The sequence below is a fragment of the Muscardinus avellanarius genome (assembly GCF_963383645.1).
Source record: "Muscardinus avellanarius genome assembly, chromosome: 10".
In the NCBI taxonomy this organism is placed as follows: Eukaryota; Metazoa; Chordata; class Mammalia; order Rodentia; family Gliridae; genus Muscardinus; species Muscardinus avellanarius.
The window spans coordinates 98,441,963-98,464,512 of NC_137796.1; the positions used below are offsets into that span (position 1 = coordinate 98,441,963).

The window sequence follows — 22,550 nt, forward strand, 5'->3', positions numbered from 1 at the left end:
ATAAGTTGTAGAAAAGCACTGTGGCCAGCAATTTATTTCCCTCTAAGATGGGGTTAAAGATTTTTGTCTCATGGGTCTGATTTGATGAGGTGGCATACTCATCACCTCTGCATCTTTTTAACAATGTTTTCGAATGAATCTAGCCATGAAGAAATAGCCACTGGAATGCAGAATGCATGACATTCTGCAGTATGCCTGGTACCTGAGCTGTTTATGAAGTTCATTGTCATGAAATGCACTGATGTGTTTCACGGGTGTTAATCTCAACCTACTTGGGAAACTAAGTGACTGATTTTAGCGTAACAACATTTTAAAAATATTCATTCATTCATTCATTCATTCATTCATTCATTCATTCATTCATTCATTTTGTGGTACTGGGGATGGAACCCAAAGACATTCTACCTCCGAGCTACACCCCCAGCCCATATTCTTTATTTTGAAACCGGGTCTCACTGAGTTGCAAAGGGCCTCACTAAGTAGCTGCGGCTGTCCGTGAACTGTGATACTCCTGTCTGAGTCTCCCAAGTACTGGGATTACAAGCGTGCTCTGCTACACCTGGCTGCACAACAACATTTTAGAGAAGGGTAATCTACATTTGTGCCTTATCAAATTATGTACAATGATATGAAACTTACGGATTGCTCGCAGCTGATGAATACCTAAAATGTTACTGGGAATACTGTTAGAAACCTACAAATGTAATGATTTCTGTATTATTTTTTTCTCCAGTGCATATTGGAGTTGGAGAACCTGACTTCATTTTGGGACAATTATATCACCTATCTTCAGTGCAGGCACCCGAAGTAGCCAAATCTTGGGCAGCATTGGCTAGTTGGGCATATAGATGGGGCAGAAAAGTGGTTGACAATGCCAGGTATGTATGTTTTAATATGCAATAAATTGGGAGTCTTAAGACAGGAGGATGGTAGGTTCATGGCCAGCCTCAGCAACTTAGGCTGACTCGGTGAGATCCTGTTTCAAAATAAAAACTAAAATAGGGCTAAGGTGTAGCTCAGAAAGAGAATGCCCCTGGGTTCAATGCCCAGCATCAAACAAAACAAACAAAACAAACAGAAGTCTGGGGAGGTGATTCAGCAGTCAAACACCTACTGAGCATGCTCAAAGCCTTGAGTTTGATCCCCAGCATCACAATGACAATAACAAAATAAAATATCTACTAATTTGGTAGAGCAAAGAAATACTTGATGACTTGTTTATTTTTATAGTCAGGGAGAAGGTGTTCGTTTGCTGCCTAGAGAAAAATCAGAAGTTCAAAATCTGCTTCCAGATACTATAACTGAAGAAGAAAAAGAGAGAATATACGGTATTCTTGGACAGGCTGTATGTCGGCCAGCAGGGATTCAGGCAAGTAACGCATGAGACAGTGTTTTGGGGGGAAGTATAGTGATATGATTGCTGTTTCAGTTCATTGATTTTGAGGACATTTGTCACATATACTTCATTAAATATTGAACAGGGCTAGGCATTTATCGTTACAAATAGAAGATTTAAGGTGAACATAAATTGTATTTTTCTAAGAAGAGCATTTCTTGAGAAATCTAATAATTTTTGTGGGGGTCCTTGTGAAAAGAGTGAAACTGCTTTTGTGTTAATTATGTATGCTTTAATTACTCTTCTGTTCAGAAATTAAGTTCTTGGGATTGGGGGGGTGAAGCTCAGTGGCAGAGCATATGTTTCATATGTTTTTAACATGTACGTGGCTTTGAGTTTAATTCCCAGCCTCAGAAGAAAGGGGGAGGAATTAGGTTCCTAACTCTAGGTTGGGAGCTTTTAAAATGTGCCCATTCATGACTTCTACCCCAGAGGTTGTGAACCTCATATGTAGCCTGAATGGGTAATCATGTGTTAGATGGCCTGCAGCAATCACTCCTCTTGAGTCGAAGTCCTTCCACCCCAGGGTTCTGGAACCATTGAGTAGTCAGTTAAAATTTCAAAGGCCTGGATTTTATTTGTCAGGCTAAACTCTGTGACTGAGTTCTTGCTCTAAACAACCCCAAGTTTCTGCCAAAGTTGGCATTAGGTAAATCCATGGTGTTATAAAAAGAGTAAGATCTGTTGTATGTATGTATTTTGTGTATGTTCAGCTTCAAACATTTTTCTGCAGGAAGAATATTATATTCTAATTTGGGAACATTTAAAGTACAGAAATAAGTCTTAAACTCTGCTTAAATGCTAGCATAAGTGTATCATAAAGAGAAGCCTATTGGCTTTGATTTAGAGTGTGATTTACACTCATAATGGGGAATGATTTAGTTTTTCATAAATAAGAGTTTCCATATGGTCATCAAATCATAGATCTTTCTGTCTTTTCACTTAATGTTAATAGCATTTTGTGCCCATTTTTTCTTCAGGATGAAGATATAACACTTCAGATAACAGAGAATGAAGACAACGAGGATGATGATATGGTCGACGTTATCTGGCGGCAGTTACTATCGAGCTGCCCATGGCTTTCAGAACTTGATGAAAGTGCAACCGAAGGAGTTATTAAAGTGTGGAGAAAAGTCGTAGATAGAATCTTCAGCCTGTACAAACTGTCTTGCAGTGCTTATTTTACTTTCCTTAAGCTCAACGCTGGCCAAGTAGGTAGCCTGGAGTTCTAAGAAAAAATATTTGGGATTTCTTTCCTAGTAAGTAAAAGCAGTGGCTAAAATGCTTTCTTATTTCTCCATTTAATCTTCTATTCTTAGGTTCCTTTAGATGAGGATGACCCCAGGCTCCACTTGAGTCACAGGGTGGAACAGAGCACGGATGACATGATTGTGATGGCCACGCTGCGACTACTCAGGTTGCTCGTGAAGCACGCTGGCGAGCTCCGGCAGTATCTGGAACATGGCTTGGAGACAACACCTACTGCTCCGTGGAGAGGTGACAGCCGAGACACAGCTTCTCAGTCCATGTTGTTTCCGAGTAGGACACTGAGTGTTTAAACTTGAAGTGCTTCCTTTATGCTTATTGTCTTCAGGCATTAGGTGACCACATCATAGGACTCCTAGACTGCTTGTTATACCACAGAAAACTTCCCTCCCACCTTTCAGAGAAATGGAAGGCTGAAAGGCATGAGCTTCTACACAGAATGGATTTTGGAGAGGGTGAAAGTAAATTCCAAAAGATATTTGTTGCTGGGCACAGTGACACATTTGTAATCCCACTAAGACAGGAGGATTGCAGGTTTGAGACTAGCCTCAGCAACTCAGTGGACCTTTGGTAACTTAGACTCTGTTTCAAAAAAAGAAAAGAAAGAAAGAGAGAGAGAGAGAGAGAGAGAGAGAGAGAGAGAGAGAGAGAGAGAGAGAGAGAGAGGAGAGGGAGAGAGAAAGAGAAAATAGATAGATAGATAGATAGATAGATAGATAGGGCTGGAGGTGTAGCTGAGAGGTAGAATGCCCCTGGGCTCAATTCTCAGTACCACCACCAAAAGAAAAAAAAAGATATTTATCTAGTAGCTTTATTAAATTCATCTATTTGCCTTCTTAGAAAACATTCACTAAAAAAATTTTCTTGCTGAGCATGATGGCACTTGCTTCTAATCCTGATATTTGGGAGGCTGAGATAGGATAGTGATTTGCAGACAGCCTCAGTTACTTAGCCCTTTTGCAACTTTGTGAGACCCTATTTTAAAATAAAGAATAAAAAATAGGGCTCAGGGTATAGCTCAGAAATAGAATGCCTCTGGGTCCTATCCCCAGTACTGCAAGCAAAAAAATTTTTTAAAAAGGATCCAGACGTCGCTGTGCAGTAGAGTGCTCCTGAATTCAATCCTCAGTACTGCAAAAAAAAAAAAAACTTCAAAATACTTTAAAATACTATGTACTTTGATTACAATCTTGCATCCTAACTAGAATGGCAAATTCAAGAGTGATTGTGTATGGTCCTTTGTTAATCACATGGAGAACTTTGAAGCCTTTAAGGCTTGTACAGATGCAGATACATACCAGGTTTTATCCTTTTGTGTCCATTGTGTGGATAGGTTTTAATAACTTTAAAGTAACTTTCTTTTTTCTTATCCTGAAGGAATTATTCCACAGCTTTTCTCACGCTTAAACCACCCTGAAGTGTATGTGCGCCAGAGTATTTGTAACCTTCTCTGCCGTGTGGCTCAAGATTCCCCACATCTCATATTGTATCCTGCAATAGTGGGAACCATATCGCTTAGTAGTGAATCTCAAGCTTCAGGTATGCAGTATTACTGGTAGTATGGGCTGACTGTCTAGCTCAGTAGCAAATCACTTGCTTAGTGTGGACAAACCCCTGGGTTCTCTCCTTATCACCACAAAAACAAATAATAAAATGCTGTCTCTTTATATATATTGTTTTACTAATAATTTTGGTAAGTTAATTTTTTGTGATTTGTGATCTAGAATTGGTAGATTTTTAAACTAGTAATTACTCTTTATTGAGGAAGTAACTACTTTGTATTTGGCGCTAGGGCATGTGCTGTGCATGTTATTTTTCGTCTTTACCAATAACCCATCAAGGCCCCCAACTTGAGATGGAGTAACTCAGGTGATGGAGCTATACCTGGTAGATGAGATTAGATCAAACTCTAGACTCTTGCTGTGGGGTAACTTTATTTGATAGAGACCTACTATCTTTCTCCTGTTTCTACTGTTAATTTGTAATGATGATAAACATGAAAGCTGGGCTACTAAAATGTCAGTATATCCATATCTTTATGCACAGAAGGCAAGTATTTGTACATTAGAGAACTACTCAGAGTACTTTCTATTTCTTCATTTTGCTGTAGGGAATAAGTTTTCCTCTGCGATTCCAACTTTACTTGGAAACATTCAAGGAGAAGAATTGCTGGTTTCTGAATGCGAGGGAGGAAGCCCTCCTGCTTCTCAGGATAGCAATAAAGATGAACCAAAAAGTGGATTAAATGAAGACCAGGCCATGATGCAAGATTGCTACAGCAAAATTGTAGATAAGCTGTCCTCTGCAAATCCCACTATGGTGTTGCAGGTACAGAGAAACCCAACTCATGCTTTAAAGTAATTTTTAGTGTATTACTTTCCCCCAAAATAAAATTCTTAAAAACTGTCATGGAAATAGTATTTGAGAATCAGAGCTTTAAAGATAATCAGAAATGGCTTTTTCAGTCTGTATCAGTAGAATCACTAGTTCAGGTTCATCATTCCTTATAAGGAACAAAAATTGTCCACGTTTAACTAGTGATGTCCGGTGTTTGAAAACTCGTGTGTGTGTAGACGTGTAGATGACCCTTTTGGATGTGCCGTGTGTGCAGGTTCAGATGCTTGTGGCTGAGCTGCGCAGGGTCACTGTTCTCTGGGATGAGCTCTGGCTGGGAGTTTTGTTACAGCAACACATGTATGTCCTGAGACGGATTCAGCAGCTCGAAGATGAGGTGAAGAGAGTTCAGAACAACAACACCTTACGCAAGTTCGTTTTTATTCACTTTTGCTAAAAAATGAAGCCATTGTTTTTAAAAATTGCAGCAATCTGTCAATATTTCAAGGTTCACCTATGTTGTAATGTATTAGAGTTTTACTCCTTTTTAGGATTGATAATGTCCCAGGGTATAGATGTACCACATTGTGTTTATCCGTTCTCTGTCATTTTAGTTGCTTCTGCGTTTTGACAGTATAAATAGTACTCCTTTGATCTTTGTGTATGCTGCAGTGGATTTGCTTATCATATGGGAGTCATATGTTTTACTTGTCAAGGATCTGAAAATCTTTCCCACAATTGCGGTGTCATTTTATATTCCCATCAGCAATGTATGAGTGTTCAAGTTTTTTCTTGTCCTTGTCAACCAACACTTGTTAATTTTCTGTATTTTTTATAATAGCCATCCCAGTGGGTATGAAGTGGTATTCATTTTATTTAGATTTATATTTCCCTCAGGACTAATGATTTGAAGCATCTGTTTGTGTGCTTATTGAACATTCGTGCATCATCATTGGAAAAATGTCAATTCAGAGTCCCATTGCCTATTTTTGAATTGAGTTATTTTGTTGCTGAGTTTTAGAAATTTAAAAATACATATTTTAGAGCTGGGCATGGTGGTGCATGCCTGTAATCCCAACGCTTGGGAGGCTGAGACAGGAGGATCACAGGTTCGAAGCCAGCCTCAGCAGCTTAGTGAGGCTCTCAGCAACTTAGTGAGACCCTGTTTCCAAATATAAAATAGGTCTGGAGGTGTAGCATGGAGGTAGAAAGCCCTTGGGCTCCATCCCCAGTACCACACACACACATAAAAAAAAAATAAACATATTTTAGTATTCTTCATCAGATACATGACTTGGAGATATTTTCTACTAGTCTGTGGGTTGTCATTTCACTCTCTTGAATAGTATCTTTTGATGCATGAAAATTTTTAATTTTGATTTACACTTATTTCTCTTTTCTTTTGGTGCCATATCAAAGGAGCCATTGCCAGGCCTTGTGTGATAAAACCCTTCCTTTATGTTTTCTTCTACAATTTTTATAGTCGTAGTTCTTATTTTTGATTCATTTTGAGTTATTTTTTCAAATGTTTATTACTCTAGATTTTTGATACTGTTTACTCACACTTTATACATTTAAATTATCTGATGCTTGTGTAAAATTTTAATGTACAATATGTTTTTTTTTTAAATAAAAATGTCTTATCAGAGAAGAGAAAATTGCCATCATGCGGGAGAAGCACACCGCTTTGATGAAGCCTATTGTGTTTGCTCTGGAGCATGTGAGGAGTATCACAGCAGCCCCTGCAGAAACACCTCATGAAAAGTGGTTTCAGGATAACTATGGTGATGCGATTGAAAGTGCCCTTGAAAAACTGAAGACCCCATCAAACCCTGCAAAACCTGGAGGCAGTTGGATTCCATTTAAAGAGGTACAGAATATTCTTTAGAGTGTTATGGAAATTGAAATTTCACTCTGGGATGCAAAATTTTAGTAAACTGACTTCCTCATTGGGGAACACAACAGGTTTTGTAAGCCCTTCGAAGGCACCAGTGACCGGTTGCTTATGAGAAATGTAGAGGAAACAGCATGTCGCGCATTTTGAGGGTTTGAGGATGCAAAGGCCACTGTGCACCGTCCATGAGTGGGGCTTACGCCAGGGAAGGATATGCAGTAGGATTGGGAGGCGTTAACTTTCCTAAGAGTCAAGAAATTGAATTTTGAGCCCGTATTTCTTTATTTACTAAGTATTCACAGAACCCTTATTCGAAATCTGAAATGCTATAGCATCCAAAACTGTTTTGAATCTGAAACAGTTTTAGTCTCAGGCATTTTGGATAAGGAGCCCTTCACCTATATGTAATATTTTAAAATCAATCCTGTATATGCTGCTTGGGATGGTTAGTGTATTAAAATATTTGAGGATCCTACTCTTTAATGTTTTAGTCCCCTCTTATATTTTCTTTGATAAAGAAATAGCAGTTTGGTAAAGAATTTCTCTGTTAAAGAAATAGCACCATAAGCTGTGTGCAGTGGAGCACATTTGTAATCCCAGCATTCAGCAGGCTGAGACAGGAGGTGTGCGGTTTGCAACCAGCCTCAACTACTTAGTGAGGCCCTTTGCAACTCAGTGAGACGCTGTTTCAAAATAAGAGTAAAAACTTAGGCTGCAGGTATAGCTTGGAGTTAGAATGTCCCTGGGTTCCATCCCCAGTACCAACAAAAGAAAGGAAGGGAGGGAGAGAGGGGAAAGAGCACCACTAATTGAGAAAAACGTTAAAAGATACATGATGAGCCAAGGGTGGTGGTGCACGCTTGTAATTCCAGTGCTTGGGAGGCTGCAATGGATTGCAGGTTTGAGGACAGCATTAGCAAGTAGTGAGACTCTGATCAACCTAGTGGGACCTGTTTCAAAGTCAGAATAAAATAGGTCTGGGGGTGAAGCTCAGAGGTTAGTCTCCTGAGTCTATATTAAAAAACAAAACAAAACATAGCCGGGCGTGGCGGCGCATGCTTGTAATCCCAGCATTCAGGAAGATGAGACCTGAGGATTGCGGATCAAGGACAGCCTCAGCTATGTAGTGAGGCCCTTCACAACTTAGACCCTGTTTCAAAATAAAGAATAAAAAATTGGGTAGGGGGTGTAGCTTGGAGGTCGAAATGCCCCTGGGTTCCATCTCCAGACCCACACACGAAAGGAAGGAAGGAAGGAAGGAAAGAAGGAAAGGAAGGTAAAATTAAAAGAACCAGAATTGATAAATTCAGAAGAAATACGTACAATCACAAGACAAGAAAACTGACATAAAAGGTTAAGTTTATTATCTGCGGCCTAGCCAGAACTCTGGTGTGCTGTGATCCAAAACCAATTTCTTGTTTCTTTGTCAAGTAAGGGTCACAGCGCGCTGTCCTAGCATTCATAAGACCCTGGGTTCAATGCTCAGCACCAAAACCAACCAGCCAACCAACAAACAATAAATAGACCCAGAAGAGACAGGAAGAATAGTTTTTTCTTTCTTTCTTTTTTTTGATGGTACTGGGGGTTGAACCCACTGGTTTCTACCTCTGAGCTATACCCCAATCCTCTCTCTATATCTCCCCTTCAGCATTCTGCCGAGACTGGCCTCAAATCTGCAGTTCTCCTCTCTGACTCTCAAGTACTGAGATTACAGGCATGTAGCACTAAGCCCAGCTACTTTTCATTTTGAAACAAGTTCTCACTAACTTACTGAGGGACTCCTAAATTGCTGGCTGGCCTTGAGCCTGTAATCCTACTTGTCTAAACCTCCCAAGTACGTGGATTTCAGTCTTGCACCACCACATCTGGCTGCAAGAATATTTCTTAAGGCCTGTGTTTGTGTATTTATATCTAAAAGAAAATATATAAAATTATGACTATGTCTTAAAGAATAATTTTAAAGATTAAATACATCTATGTTGTCTTTTCCTTTTAGGTGTTAGGCAGCTAAAGAAAAGTTTGAAGTCCCACTTGTCTTTCACTAATTATATCTCCTTCCCCATAACTACTCTTCTGAATTTTTAATTAATTATTATTATTATTTTTGTGTGTGTGTGTGGTACTGGGGGTGGAACCCAGGGGCTTTCTACCTCTGTGCTATAACTCCCAGACCCATTTTATACTTTATTTGGAAACACGGTCTCACTAAGTTGCTGAGAGCCTCACTAAGTAGCTGAGGCTGGCTTCGAACCTGTGCGATCCTCCTGTCTCAGCCTCCCAAGCGCTGGGATTACAAGTGTGTGCCATCACGCCTGGCTAATTACTACTTTTTAAAAATAGATTTTGTTTATAGGTATACTTCTAGATGAAATATTAGTTTCTCTCAATTGTGTACAATATCTGGGTTTACGTGTGCTCATGTGTGTGCTTTTTTTAGCTATGTAGTTTAGTACTGATTCTCTTGGAATCAGTACAAGGTTTTGGGTTTTATTTAATAATTCACCCATGTTTTCTGTGTGACTGAATAAGGACCTATTACGTGAAAATACTGCAGCTTATCCATTTTTCCATCAGTTGATTCTTGGAGTATTTTCAGATTTTTTTCCCCTTTTATATAAAAAGTTTGCTAAAGATTGCTATAAAATTGTGTACATAAAGGAGAGCCATAGTTTGTTGAGTTAGGTGCAGCTCAAGTTAGCTACAAGTAGGGAAGTAACTGTACTTGTGATCTGTTATTTCTTATGATTATTAGAAGGGACCATTTCTGTGTACTTCAGGTGGGTAGAACTCTGAATTGTCATTTCTGTTAAAATTTTTCTTTTAACCACGGGGCATGTGTTGCATGGCTCTAGTCTTAGACACTCAGGAGGCTGAGGCAGGAGGATTACAAGTTGTGTGCGCGCGCGCGTGTGTGTGTGTGTGTGTGTGTGTGTGTGTGTGTGTGTGGTACTGGGGGTGGAACCCAGGGGCTTCCTACCTCCAGGCTATACTCCCAGACCTATTTTATTTGGAAACAGGGTTTCAATACGTTGCTGAGAGCCTCACTAAGTTGCTGAGAGCTTCACTAAGTAGCTGAGACTGGCTTCAAACCTGTGAGATCCTCCTGTCTCAGCCTCCCAAGTGCGGGGATTACAAGTGTGTGCCACCACGCCCGGCCTAGGATCACAAGTTTGAGGCCAGCTTTTGACAACTTAAGGAGACCCCATCTCAAGGGGGAGAGGCTGGGGCTGTAGTTCAGTGGTACACTGGGTTTAATTTTTTTTTGCGTGTTTCTGGATGGAACCCAGGGGCATTCGACTTCCGAGCTATAGTCCCTGCTCTATTTTTTATTCTTTATTTTGAAACCGGGTCTCACTACGTTGCAGAGGGCCTCACTATGTAGCTGAGGCTGTCCGCGAACCACAATCCTCCAGTCTCAGCCTCCCGAATATTGGGATTACAAGGGTCCGCCACTACGACGGCTTTGGGTTTAATCACTTTTGCCACCAAGAAGAAAAATAAATTCTCATTTATATGTTTAAGTTTTGTTATATCTTCTCAGTATCTACTTGATTTTTTTCTCCTTCAGTGTGGTAATAATAGATTGATACTCACCTTTTCTTATAATTTAATATCAGTAACTTTACAAGTGGTTCCTTAATGGTGTGTCTTCCTGGTAGACAGCTCCTGGATATATCTTTTGTTCTTTTGCCAGGACTGAATTGATTGTTTTGGTATTGTGTAGTTATTGGTCAACAATGGGAAAATAGTTTTCTGAAAGCCTCTAACATGGCGACCACAGTAATGCTTTCCTTTGGTCTTCTGGTCTCACTGCTGTGGATAGAGGACTATCTAACGAAGGACTGTCTAAAGAAGGACTCCTGTTCAGCACACTGTTGTTTCCTTCTCACTGGGGGTCAGCTGTAGAAACTAGAATGGGCAGGTATTTGGAGGGCTTTGTTTACTTTTATTTCTTCTGTGGAAGAAAATGTGTTGCAATCATAATACAGACTTGCTTTTTCACACTTTCTCTGTGCAGATAATGTTGAGTTTGCAACAGAGAGCACAAAAACGTGCAAGTTACATCTTACGTCTTGAAGAAATCAGTCCATGGTTGGCTGCCATGACTAATACTGAAATCGCTCTTCCTGGAGAAGTGTCAGCCAGAGACACAGTCACAATCCACAGTGTGGGTGGAACCATCACAATCTTACCGACTAAAACCAAGCCCAAGAAACTTCTCTTTCTAGGCTCAGATGGGAAGAGCTATCCTTACCTATTCAAAGGTAGGCTTTACAACTAATTCCATTCTTTAGGACAACTGTTAGTCATGTTATTGTGTGTTTCTGAGGAATGGGGACTGTTGTAGGTAAATTTCTATGTCGTATGAACAGCAAAAGTATCCTGTATTCTATGTGATTTTGAGTGCCAGTGTTTAGATGCTATGTAGTAAGCATATCATTTTCCCTTGCATATGAATTTGTACAAGCAGAACAACTAAGATGCAGGTGGTTAGTAATGCTAATATCTAGTACTACTGTCTTGTCACTGAATAGAATTTGCTAATCCTCTCTGTGCCTCATTGAGCTATTGCAGTTTGAAAAACACGGAAAGTGGCTTTCTCTCAACCCCATTTGACTGCCTGCCCTCCAACTTTAATTTTGTTTTCATAGGATTGGAGGATTTACATCTGGATGAGAGGATAATGCAGTTCTTATCAATCGTGAATACCATGTTTGCTACAATTAATCGGCAGGAAACACCCCGTTTCCATGCAAGACACTATTCTGTAACACCTTTAGGAACAAGGTCGGGCCTGATCCAGTGGGTGGATGGAGCCACTCCTTTATTTGGTCTTTACAAACGATGGCAACAGCGGGAAGCTGCCTTACAAGCACAGAAGGTGGAGTGAAACTCAACGTTCATGTGTGCTCTTATTTGATTGAATGAACATGAATAGAGATATAGTCATTGTCTTCTTGGGATTATGTGAAATATTTCTAGACATACTGTACTTGGATAGTTTTGCATGTTTTTAGATGGCTAAAGCAGGAAAAGACAAAGTCCTTAGGAAGTGTTCTTGAGGAACTTTTTATGGGGGGCACGGTAGGTATTGGACCCAGGGGTCATTCTACCTCTGAGCCACATCCCCAGTTCTTTCTATATTTTTGTTTTGAAACAGGGTCTTGCTAGGTTGCTGAGAGTCTCACTATGTTGATGAGGCTGGTCTCAAACCTTTGATCCTCCTAGTTAAGCCTCCCAAGTACTGAGATTACAGGCATGCGCTACCACACCCGACTTGAGGCACATTTATAAAAATAGTTTTAAGAGGCAGAAAAGCTGGGGCTTGGTGGCAAACATCTTTTATCCTTGTACTTGAAAGGCTGAGAAAAGATGATCACAGGTTCACCTCTTAACGTACTGAGACCGTGTTTCAAAATAAAAAATAAAGCCGGGTTGCTCAGAGGTAAAGCAATCCTGGGTTCCATCTCTAGTAGCACACATGCACACAAAGGCTGAACAAATGACTTTGAGTTTTTTCGGGGGAGAATGTGTGATTGTTAATCCTTCAGTAATTTTTTTCCTCCTGTACTTGGGGTTGAACCCAATGGCATTCTACCTCCGAGTTATACCCCCAGCCCTCCTTTTTTATATATATATATATATATATATATATATATATATATATATATATATATATATATTTTGAAACAGGGTCTCACTAAGTTACAGAGGACCTCACTAGTTGCTGAGGCTGGCTAGGAACCCGAGATCCTCCTGTCTCAGCCTCCCAACTACGTAAGATTTCCAGCATGTGTGCCCCATGCCTGGCTTACTAAAGTCTTTTAAATAAATGTGGGTTCTTTTTCAGTACATATGAGAAGTAACTTTTAGGTGTGTGAATTTTAAATTGAACCTGAAGAAAAGTTGTAGATCAACTTTTAAATAACGAAGGAGAACCTAACTTTCAATAGAAAGATGTAGATTATAAGAAATATACATAGTCCAGAATTATTGGCTGTCTTGTACGTGAAATTTAGCTGGAAAGGTAGAGAAGTAACTGAAAAAGTAGTTTTTTAAAAAAATTTTTATTTTTTTATTTAAGCCGGGCCTTGTGGTACATGCTTGCAATCCCAGCATTTGGGAGATTGAGACCGGAGGATCATGATTCAAGGACAGCCTCAGTTACTTAGTGAGGCCCTTTGCAACTCAGTGAGACCCTGTTTCTAAATAAGGAATTAAAAAATAGTGCTCGGGGGGAAGCTTGGAGGTAAAATGCCCCTGGGTTCCATCCCCGGTACCGCAAAAAAAAAAAAAAAAAAAAAAAAAAAGTAGTTTTTAGCCAGATGTAGTCGTGCATGCCTATAATCCTAGTACTTAGCTACAGGTTGAGACAGGAGGATCAAGGTTCAAAGCCAGCCTCAGCAATATGATGAGACCCTGTTTCCAAATAAAAAGTAAAATAGGGCTGGATATGTAGCTCAAAGGTGGGATGCTCCTGGGGGCAATTTTCATACTTATAAAAAAGTATCTTTCAAAATGCTAGTTTACAGCCAGGTGCGGTCGTGCACACCTATAATCCTAGTACATGGGAGGCTGAGACTGGAGGATCGCAGTTTTGAAACTAGCGCCAGCAATTAATTTAATGAGACCCTGTTTCCAAATTAAAAAAAAAAAATAAATAAGCCGGGTGTGGTGGCGCACGCTTGTAATCCCCACGCTTGGGAGGCAGAGACAGGAGGATCGCGCAGGTTCGAAGCCAGCCGCGCGCGCTGGCTTAGAAGACCCTGTTTCCAAATAAAAATGTAAAAATAGGTCTGGGAGTGTAGCCCGGAGGTAGAAGAGGGCTTCCAGGAACCCCAGTACCACCAAAAAAAATAAAATAAAAATAAATAAATAATAATAATAATAATGTTGGGTATAGAATGCCTCTTGGTTTCAATCTTTAGCACCACAAAAGAGTAAAAACTAGTTTGCATACAGAGTAATCTTTATTCTTATAATAATCATTTCTGTTTGAAATAATTTTTTTGAAGGCCCAAGATTCCTACCAAACTCCTCAGAATCCTGGAATTGTACCCCGTCCTAGTGAACTTTATTATAGTAAAATTGGCCCTGCTTTGAAAACAGTTGGACTTAGCCTGGATGTCTCCCGTCGGGATTGGCCCCTCCATGTGATGAAGGCTGTGTTAGAGGAGTTAATGGAGGCCACGCCCCCAAATCTTTTGGCCAAGGAGCTGTGGTCATCCTGTACGACGCCAGACGAGTGGTGGAGAGTCACACAGGTATACAGACAGTTTGGAGTATATTTTTCTTTGGCCAGCTCCTCCTCTCATACCTTTCTTTTGTGTCCTCTTTCTCTTCCTCCCTCGCGGCCTTCACTCTTGGTAGTTTGAGACCTGTGTTTGGTTCCTTATAGGTAAAGGCACAACCATTACTGTCAGAGGGCGGCATAGTAGGGAGGTGGTTATGGATGAAATGAAAAAGAAAATAAGAAACTTAAAAAGGGATTAAACACAGGAGGTGAAAGGAAAGTTTGTTTTGAAATATGGCATTCTGATAATGATGATATAGGACCAGCCAGGACCACTGTATTAGATGCAGAGCCTGCTTAGCCACATGCAGCAGCCCTGAGGAGCGTTTTTTGTTTGTAGGAGTTGTGAATTTAAATTCTCGAGCGTCAGGCCATGTTGGAGGGAGTTTGCTAATGCTGTCAACCTGCCCACCCCTTCTGCAGTCCTACGCGAGGTCCACGGCAGTTATGTCCATGGTGGGGTACATCATTGGCCTTGGAGACCGGCACCTTGATAACGTTCTCATAGACATGACGACTGGGGAGGTGGTGCACATCGATTACAACGTCTGCTTCGAGAAAGGTAACGGAAAGGCGGGCTTCACAGTTATATGATGGCCAGATGGTTTTTGGTGAAAGGGCAAAAATAAAATGATTTGTCTCTTCAAGGTAAAAGTCTTAGAGTTCCTGAGAAAGTACCTTTTCGAATGACACAAAACATTGAAACAGCACTGGGTGTTACTGGAGTAGAAGGTGTTTTTAGGCTTTCCTGTGAACAGGTATGCTGTTTTCTTTTCTACCTCATAATATACTATTAAATGAACAAAACCTGTGGAATGAAAAGATATGTGGATTTTAATGAGAAAACTTTGGGCAAGACTTACTTAAGACTCTTCTGGACCAGGTTCTACACATCATGCGGCGTGGCAGAGAGACTCTGCTGACGCTCCTGGAGGCCTTCGTCTATGATCCCTTGGTGGACTGGACAGCGGGGGGCGAGGCTGGGTTTGCTGGTGCTGTGTACGGCGGAGGCGGCCAGCAGGCAGAGAGCAAGCAGAGCAAGCGGGAGATGGAGCGAGAGATCACCCGCAGCCTCTTCTCTTCCAGAGTGGCCGAGATCAAGGTGAAGCCCAGTGACACAGCAGTCACCATCATCTTTCTGTAAATAGAGTGAACATGTCCACTCAGAAGTTGAGGGAAACGGTTTCTCTAAAATGTTATTCTCTAAATGTTATTTTTTCAAGCTTGTGATATATATTGAAATGGCACTTCAATATGGGAACTTGATGTCATCTTTGTTATTAAGCAGTGCCACCACACAAAAACACATTACATTCATACTCTTGTGTTTTCTAATTGAGTAGCCTTCCCTCCCCATCAGTATTAGCCAGGGATGCTAATCCTGTTCTCTGTGGTGTGGTGGGAACTGCATTGTATTACAGAATTGATTCTGTCAGTTTATGGCTGTGTGAACTTGAATGGATAGGTTATCTTTGTCTATAAAATGGAGGTGACATCATTATCCCTTCATGGTTCTTAGGTAGAAAATAGGTTCAAACTGTCCTTCCACGGTTCTTCTGACAGACTTCATCATACTGCACAAGTGACCCTGTGAGAATCCTCCTGATTGGAATACCCTTTTACAGGTGAACTGGTTTAAGAATAGGGATGAGATGCTGGTTGTGCTTCCCAAGCTGGACAGCAGCTTAGACGAATACCTAACCTTGCAAGAGCAACTGACAGATGTGGAAAAACTGCAGGGCAAACTGCTGGAGGAAATAGAGTTTCTGGAAGGAGCTGAAGGAGTGGATCATCCCTCTCATACTCTACAACACAGGTTTAAAACAGTGTTGAATTCTTCCTTTTCAACAACATGCCCTTTATGAAGATTTTCCTATTGTGTAAACATTTAATTTGGATTTGAATTATTACAGCAACTCACAAAATGTATACAAACTCTTAAGGACTACAACTTCAAAGTGCTACTTCATAAACAATTTATTTAAATATTTTTGCTTTATTATACTCAAATGTTTGAGCAGTTATGAGAGATAGGTGGCCATAGTAGTTAGAACACTTGGATTCAGGAAATTTGGAATTTGCCGGGTGTGGTGGCGCACGCTTGTAATCCCAACATTTTGGAGGCTGAGACCGGAAAAGTTTGGAATTTGTTTTTCTCTCCCCAATTGTGTCTGAGTCCGTACTCACTTATACAGTGGCAGTTATTATATCTACTTGGCTTAGTTTTTAAAAAGCATTAAACAGCAGTTTAAACCAATGAATTTTACATGCAGGTTCTCAGTAAAGGAGAGTTGAGTGGCACATGCCATGCACTGCATGAGGCTGTCAAGCAACTCAAGCAACCTTCAAGGAACTCTCTGAAACTGGCAGAAGTGATAGCATTTTATTAAAATGTTGGAAACATAGTTAAGGGAATTACAGGGTCAAGAAAAACCAGAGGAGTAAGGGACGTTTGAGCAGGGCCCTCAGGATTGAAAAGGAGCTAAGCAGATGGTCCAAGACTGGGCAGAGTTCATTGTATTGAAGTATGCAGGAGAAAGAGCAGCAAGTGATCTTTGATGTGCATGTTTCCCTGGTTAGGTATTCAGAACACACTCAACTGCAGACTCAGCAGAGAGCTGTTCAGGAGGCAATCCAAGTGAAGCTGAATGAATTTGAGCAGTGGATAACCCACTATCAGGCTGCATTCAGTAATTTAGAAGCAACACAGCTTGCGAGTTTGCTTCAGGAGATAAGCACACAAATGGATCTCGGTATGAGCTGACTTATTTTAGATGTACATGTTAGCATGTTAGTTCAGTAATTGTGTTTTTATTGGGGTTAGGGGTTTCTGGTTTATGCTTCTTTCAATGACTGTGACTTGAAATGCCCTCACTGTGATTATTATCTTTTCTCCACGAGGTCCCCCAAGCTATGTGCCAGCGACAGCCTTTCTGCAGAATGCTGGCCAGGCACACCTGATCAGCCAGTGTGAGCAGCTGGAGGGAGAGGTTGGCGCTCTTCTGCAGCAGAGGCGCTCAGTGCTCCGGGGCTGCCTGGAGCAGCTGCATCACTATGCAACAGTTGCTCTGCAGTATCCAAAAGCCATATTTCAGAAACATCGAATTGAACAGTGGAAGACATGGATGGAGGAGCTCATTTGTAACACCACAGTAGAGCGCTGTCAAGAACTATACAGGAAGTAAGTTGAAATCATTTATTTTCATATTTCATTGGATTAAAAACAAAGTTGTGTTCATTTTTTCAATTGCATATGTATTTTGTTTTTCTGAAAGAAATGGTTAATTGGCGGAAATTAAATGGAGTTACTTTTGTCTTGGTGTTGAGAGATTTTGAGCTCCTGGTTTCCCATATAAGACAGTATGTTTTTCTTAATTAAAATATATCTCAGAGCCGGGTGTGGTGGCACACGCTTGTAATCCCCGCGGTTGGGAGGCTGAGACAGGAGGATCGCACAGTTTCGAAGCCAGCCTCAGCTACTTAGTGAGGCTCTCAGCAACTTAGTGAGACCCTGTTTCCAAATAAAATATAAAATAGGTCTGGGAATGTAGCCCGGAGGTAGAAAGTCTCTGGATTCCACCCTCAGTACCCCCCCCCACACACACACACACATAAAAATACATATAAATATATGTATCAGTATGACAGTGGTAGGATTGGCTTAAGGATAATGAAGCTCAAACGTCAGCTGTTTGATTCCGTGAGTCATCTTAGGAAGTTGCTTAAGCTCTGAAGCTTGATCTGTGAATTGGAATTCATGGCTCCTATGCTTTGTTTGAGAATAGATGCACTTTTCTCTTTTACAGAATTTTGTAAAGCATGAACTTTATCTATTCTCAGGAGTAGTATTGTTATAAGCAAGCACCTCTTTTTATTTTTGTAGATATGAAATGCAGTATGCTCCTCAGCCACCCCCAACAGTATGCCAGTTCATCACTGCCACTGAAATGACCCTGCAGCGGTATGCAGCAGACATAAACAGCAGACTTATTAGACAGGTGGAACGCTTGAAACAAGAAGCTGTCACCGTGCCAGTTTGTGAAGATCAGCTGAAAGAAATTGAACGTTGCATCAAAGTTTTCCTTCATGAGAATGGTGAAGAAGGATCTTTGAGTCTAGCAAGTGTCATTATTTCTGCCCTCTGTACTCTTACAAGGTGAGTTGGCTAATCTCATTCTGGACCATTTCATCATCCTAAAAACATTGATGTTTGTTGCAGTTGCATTTGTCTGATTCTAATTCCAAACTTAAGGTGACTTTCCGTTTCACAGTCTTGCCCTGTGTTAGACCTGCTTCCTTTCTTTTCTGAGTTTAAAGTGTCTTCTGTGAGCGTGCTCTGAGTTAGTTTCACTCTGCAAGTATCTCTCTCATTTAGACGTAACCTGATGATGGAAGGTGCGGCTTCAAGCGCTGGGGAGCAGCTGGTTGATCTGACTTCTCGAGATGGAGCTTGGTTCTTAGAGGAGCTCTGCAGTATGAGTGGGAATGTCACCTGCTTGGTTCAGTTACTGAAGCAGTGCCACCTGGTGCCCCAGGACTTGGACATCCCGAACCCCGTAGAAGCATCTGAGGCAGTTCACTTAGCCAATGGAGTATACACTTCATTGCAGGTGGACACATTTATCTTACTTTAAATTTTATAAGTTTATTCGAAATACTAAGTATTATCTTCTTCATATCTTTAATCCAGAAGAACAGTTTGACCTCTCCCTGTGTATATTACAAAATAAACATCAGTATGAGGTTTATAGTCATAACTTGTTTACAGTTGCATAAGTTTGGTTTTCATTATGGCATTACATCTCAAAATGTATAACTTCTAAAGTCAGAAGACATTAAAATATGTTTCTCACATATTTATAGGAATTGAATTCAAATTTCCGGCAAATCATATTTCCAGAAGCACTTAGATGTTTAATGAAAGGGGAATACACCTTAGAAAGTATGCTTCATGAATTGGACAGTCTCATCGAGCAGACAACTGACGGTGTTCCTCTGCAAACTCTAGTTGAATCTCTTCAAGCTTATTTAAGAAATGCAGCTATGGGACTCGAAGAGGAAACACATGCTCATTACATCGATGTTGCCAGGCAAGTGCATGCTAGCTGTGAAGGGGCCACCAGAGGAAGGGATTCTGAACCCTTCACTATAAATGCTTTTAATTTTTAGAACAAGATAATCACTTACAAGTGTTCAAGCCAGGCATGCTGGCACATTCCTGTAATCCCAGTACTTGGCAAGCTGAGACAGGAGGATCACAGGTTCAAGACCATCCTCAGCAACTTAGTGTCACTCTCAGCAACCTAGCAAAACCCTGTTTTAAAACAAAAAGTTAAATGGGGTTGGAATGGAGTTTGGAGGTAGAATGCCTCTGGATTCAATCCCAGCACATACCCCCCCACACACACACACAAAATAAATGTTCATTCACATTTGCTGTTCTTTCTTTTGTGGTACTAAGGACTGAGCCTAAGGGCATTCTACCTCTGAACCACTCCTAATCCCTTTTTATTTTTTGTTTTGAAACAGGGTCTCACTTGGTTGATGAGAGTCTTGTCATGTTGCTGAGGCTGGCCTTAAACTAGCAGTTTCCTGTCTCAGCCTCCTACTGAGATTACTGGCATGCACCTCCACACCCAACTCAGACCTTTTTTTCTTTTTTGTACTGGGAATTAAACTCAGATGCATCCTACCTCCAATTGATACCCTCAGATTCATCCCCCCCCCCTCTCTTTCTCTCTCTCTCTCAGTACTGGGGATGGAACCCAGGGTCATTCTACCTCTGAGCTACCCCCACCCCCGTCCTATTTTTTTTATTCTTTTTTTGAAACAGTCTCACTGAGAACCGTAATCGTCTGGTCTCTGCCTCCCAAATGCTGGGATTATAAGCATGTACTACCATGCCCGGCTTACCTTTTTTTTTGGGGGTGGGGGTGTTACTGGGGTTCCTGGAAGCCCTTCTACCTCCGGGCTACACTCCCAGACCTATTTTTACATTTTTATTTGGAAACAGGGTCTCCTAAGCCAGCGCACCTGGCTGGCTTTGAACCTGCGCGATCCTCCTGTCTCTGCCTCCCAAGCGCGGGGATTATAAGCGTGCACCACCATGCCTGGCTTACCTTTTTTTTTTTTTTTTTTGGTGGTGTTACTGGGGTTCCTGGAAGCCCTTCTACCTCCGGGCTACACTCCCAGACCTATTTTATACTTTATTTGGAAACAGGGTCTCACTAAGTTGCCGAGAGCCTCACTAAGTACCTGAGGCTGGCTTTGAACCTGTGCGATTCCTTCTGTTTTAGCCTCCCAAGCACTGGGATTATAGTAGTGTGCCACCATGCCTGGCTTAAAGGAATGTTTAATGTGTGCTTTGAATGACAAGCTTAATGACTAGTTCATTAATGGTAGCCTGTGTTTTCTTCCAGAGAAAGGTTTTTTTTTTTTTTTTTAAATAATCTAATTTATTACCATCTTATAGCTTTTTTTCAAATAGAATTTTTACTTGTAGTCTTTTTTTTTTTTTTTTTTTTGGCTGGGGATTGAACTCAGCATTCTACCTCTGAGTTAACACCCACAAGCCTGTTTCAGTTTTTATTTGGCAACAGGTCTTGCTGAATTGCTTGACTTCAAACCTGCAATTCTTCTAATTTAGCCTCTCAAGTACTGGGATTATAGGTATGTGAACCATGCCTGGCTTGCAAGTAACCTTAAGGAGAATTTTTATTTATTATTTATTTTTTGTGGTACTGAAGATTGAACCTAGGGATGTTCTAACTCTAAGCTGCACTCCTAGTCCAGATTTTTTTTGTTGTTATTTATTTTGAAACGGGGGTCTCTCTGAGTTGTAGAAGGCCTCATGTTGCTGAGGCCGGCTGTGAACCTGGAATCTTCCTCTCTCAGCCTCCCAAGTACTGGGATTACAAGTGTCCACCACTACACCCAGCTCAGGAAAATGACTTTTAACACTTTTAATGTTTTAATAGTTTCAGTTATTTGGAATGATTTCTCTATGTATTTGATCATTAAAATTGAAATTCTTGTTAGCCTAAGTTCTATATAGTTGTTTCTACCATATAGTCACAATTCTAACTTATCTAACAATTTACCAAGTCTATCAACTTTAGAATTGTGTTATTCTTGGCTGGGCCTGTAATCCCAGTACTTGGGAGGCTGAGACAGGAGGGTCACAGGTTTGTGGATAGCCTCAGCTACTTAGTCTCAACTTAGAGATCCTGTTTTAAAATAAAGATTAATAAATAGGGCTGGGGTGTAACTTGGAGGTAGAATGCCCCTGGGCTCAATCTCCAGTACTACAAAATAATGATAATAATAAAAAAAAAAAAAAGGAAGGATCTCAAAGGTAGAAGGCCTCTGGGTTCAATCCCCAGTACCATTCAAACAAACAAACAAACAAAAAAAGTGTTATTCTTGACATTGTTTATTGTGGCTATTTCTGTGATTTCATATTCTCAGTATAAATAAGGCTTAATATTTTATGTAGTAATTTGTTAAAATGCTATAATTTCAGTGTCATACAATTTATTTACATGAATGTCTACTAATGTTGAGCTGGAACCATTGGCTGGTTCCACATGGCTGCCATTGTGACTGTCACTAAATGTCATTTTATCACGAATTCCTTCCTAAATGCCAGAAGACTTTCTTTCTAGACTTTGCACACTACCTCTGGGAATAATGACTTTTGTTTCCCCAGATGAATTTCTCTTCAGCCAGGGTTTTAACTCTTTTTTTTTCCCCCCTCACCTAGAATATTACATGCTCAGTATGGTGAATTGATCCAACCAAGAAATGGTTCAGTTGATGAAACACCAAAAATGTCAGCTGGCCAGATGCTTCTGGTAGCATTTGATGGCATGTTTGCCCAGGTTGAAACTGCTTTTGGCTTATTAGTTGAAAAGGTAAATATTGCCTTGTTTTTATGAATAGGTGCAGTACAGTACAATCAATATAGGCACAGTAAAGAAATGAATATTCTTTTCTTTGATATATGTATATAGCTAAACAAGATGGAGATTCCTGTAGCCTGGCGGAAGATTGACATCATAAGAGAAGCCAGAAGTACTCAAGTTAATTTTTTTGATGATGATAATCACCGTCAGGTGCTAGAAGAAATTTTTTTTCTAAAAAGACTACAGACGATTAAGGAGTTCTTCAGGCTCTGTGGTACCTTTTCTAAAACGTTATCAGGTAATACTGTCTTTATACTTGCTAGGTCTAGTTGTTTAGAATTTTAACAGGAGGCATCGGGAGTACACTTAATTGTGCATTTGTAAAATCTTGAGTACATTAAATATGCAGCATTATTACTGTATCTTATTTTTACATGAAATGCCGCAAACTTTTCTTTTTCA

At 40.5% G+C, this 22,550-nt stretch overlaps 1 protein-coding gene across 1 annotated transcript in view; it reads left to right on the forward strand.

Moving 5' to 3' along the window:
• Nucleotides 1-22,550, forward strand: part of SMG1 (SMG1 nonsense mediated mRNA decay associated PI3K related kinase) — a gene marked incomplete at both ends in the record, with an annotated part of 117,112 nt that overhangs the window by 80,838 nt on the left and 13,724 nt on the right. Inside the window, 22 exons of the mRNA XM_080702131.1 lie at nt 734-878; nt 1,231-1,369; nt 2,377-2,607; nt 2,716-2,893; nt 4,040-4,201; nt 4,773-4,990; nt 5,274-5,428; nt 6,644-6,866; nt 10,909-11,155; nt 11,543-11,772; nt 13,907-14,155; nt 14,608-14,746; nt 14,833-14,942; nt 15,068-15,286; nt 15,810-16,000; nt 16,765-16,937; nt 17,086-17,365; nt 18,068-18,340; nt 18,560-18,794; nt 19,048-19,274; nt 21,947-22,097; nt 22,197-22,386. Of these exons, the coding sequence (XP_080558257.1) occupies nt 734-878; nt 1,231-1,369; nt 2,377-2,607; nt 2,716-2,893; nt 4,040-4,201; nt 4,773-4,990; nt 5,274-5,428; nt 6,644-6,866; nt 10,909-11,155; nt 11,543-11,772; nt 13,907-14,155; nt 14,608-14,746; nt 14,833-14,942; nt 15,068-15,286; nt 15,810-16,000; nt 16,765-16,937; nt 17,086-17,365; nt 18,068-18,340; nt 18,560-18,794; nt 19,048-19,274; nt 21,947-22,097; nt 22,197-22,386 (4,365 nt within the window). The remainder of the gene's footprint in view (nt 1-733; nt 879-1,230; nt 1,370-2,376; nt 2,608-2,715; nt 2,894-4,039; nt 4,202-4,772; nt 4,991-5,273; nt 5,429-6,643; nt 6,867-10,908; nt 11,156-11,542; nt 11,773-13,906; nt 14,156-14,607; nt 14,747-14,832; nt 14,943-15,067; nt 15,287-15,809; nt 16,001-16,764; nt 16,938-17,085; nt 17,366-18,067; nt 18,341-18,559; nt 18,795-19,047; nt 19,275-21,946; nt 22,098-22,196; nt 22,387-22,550) is intronic.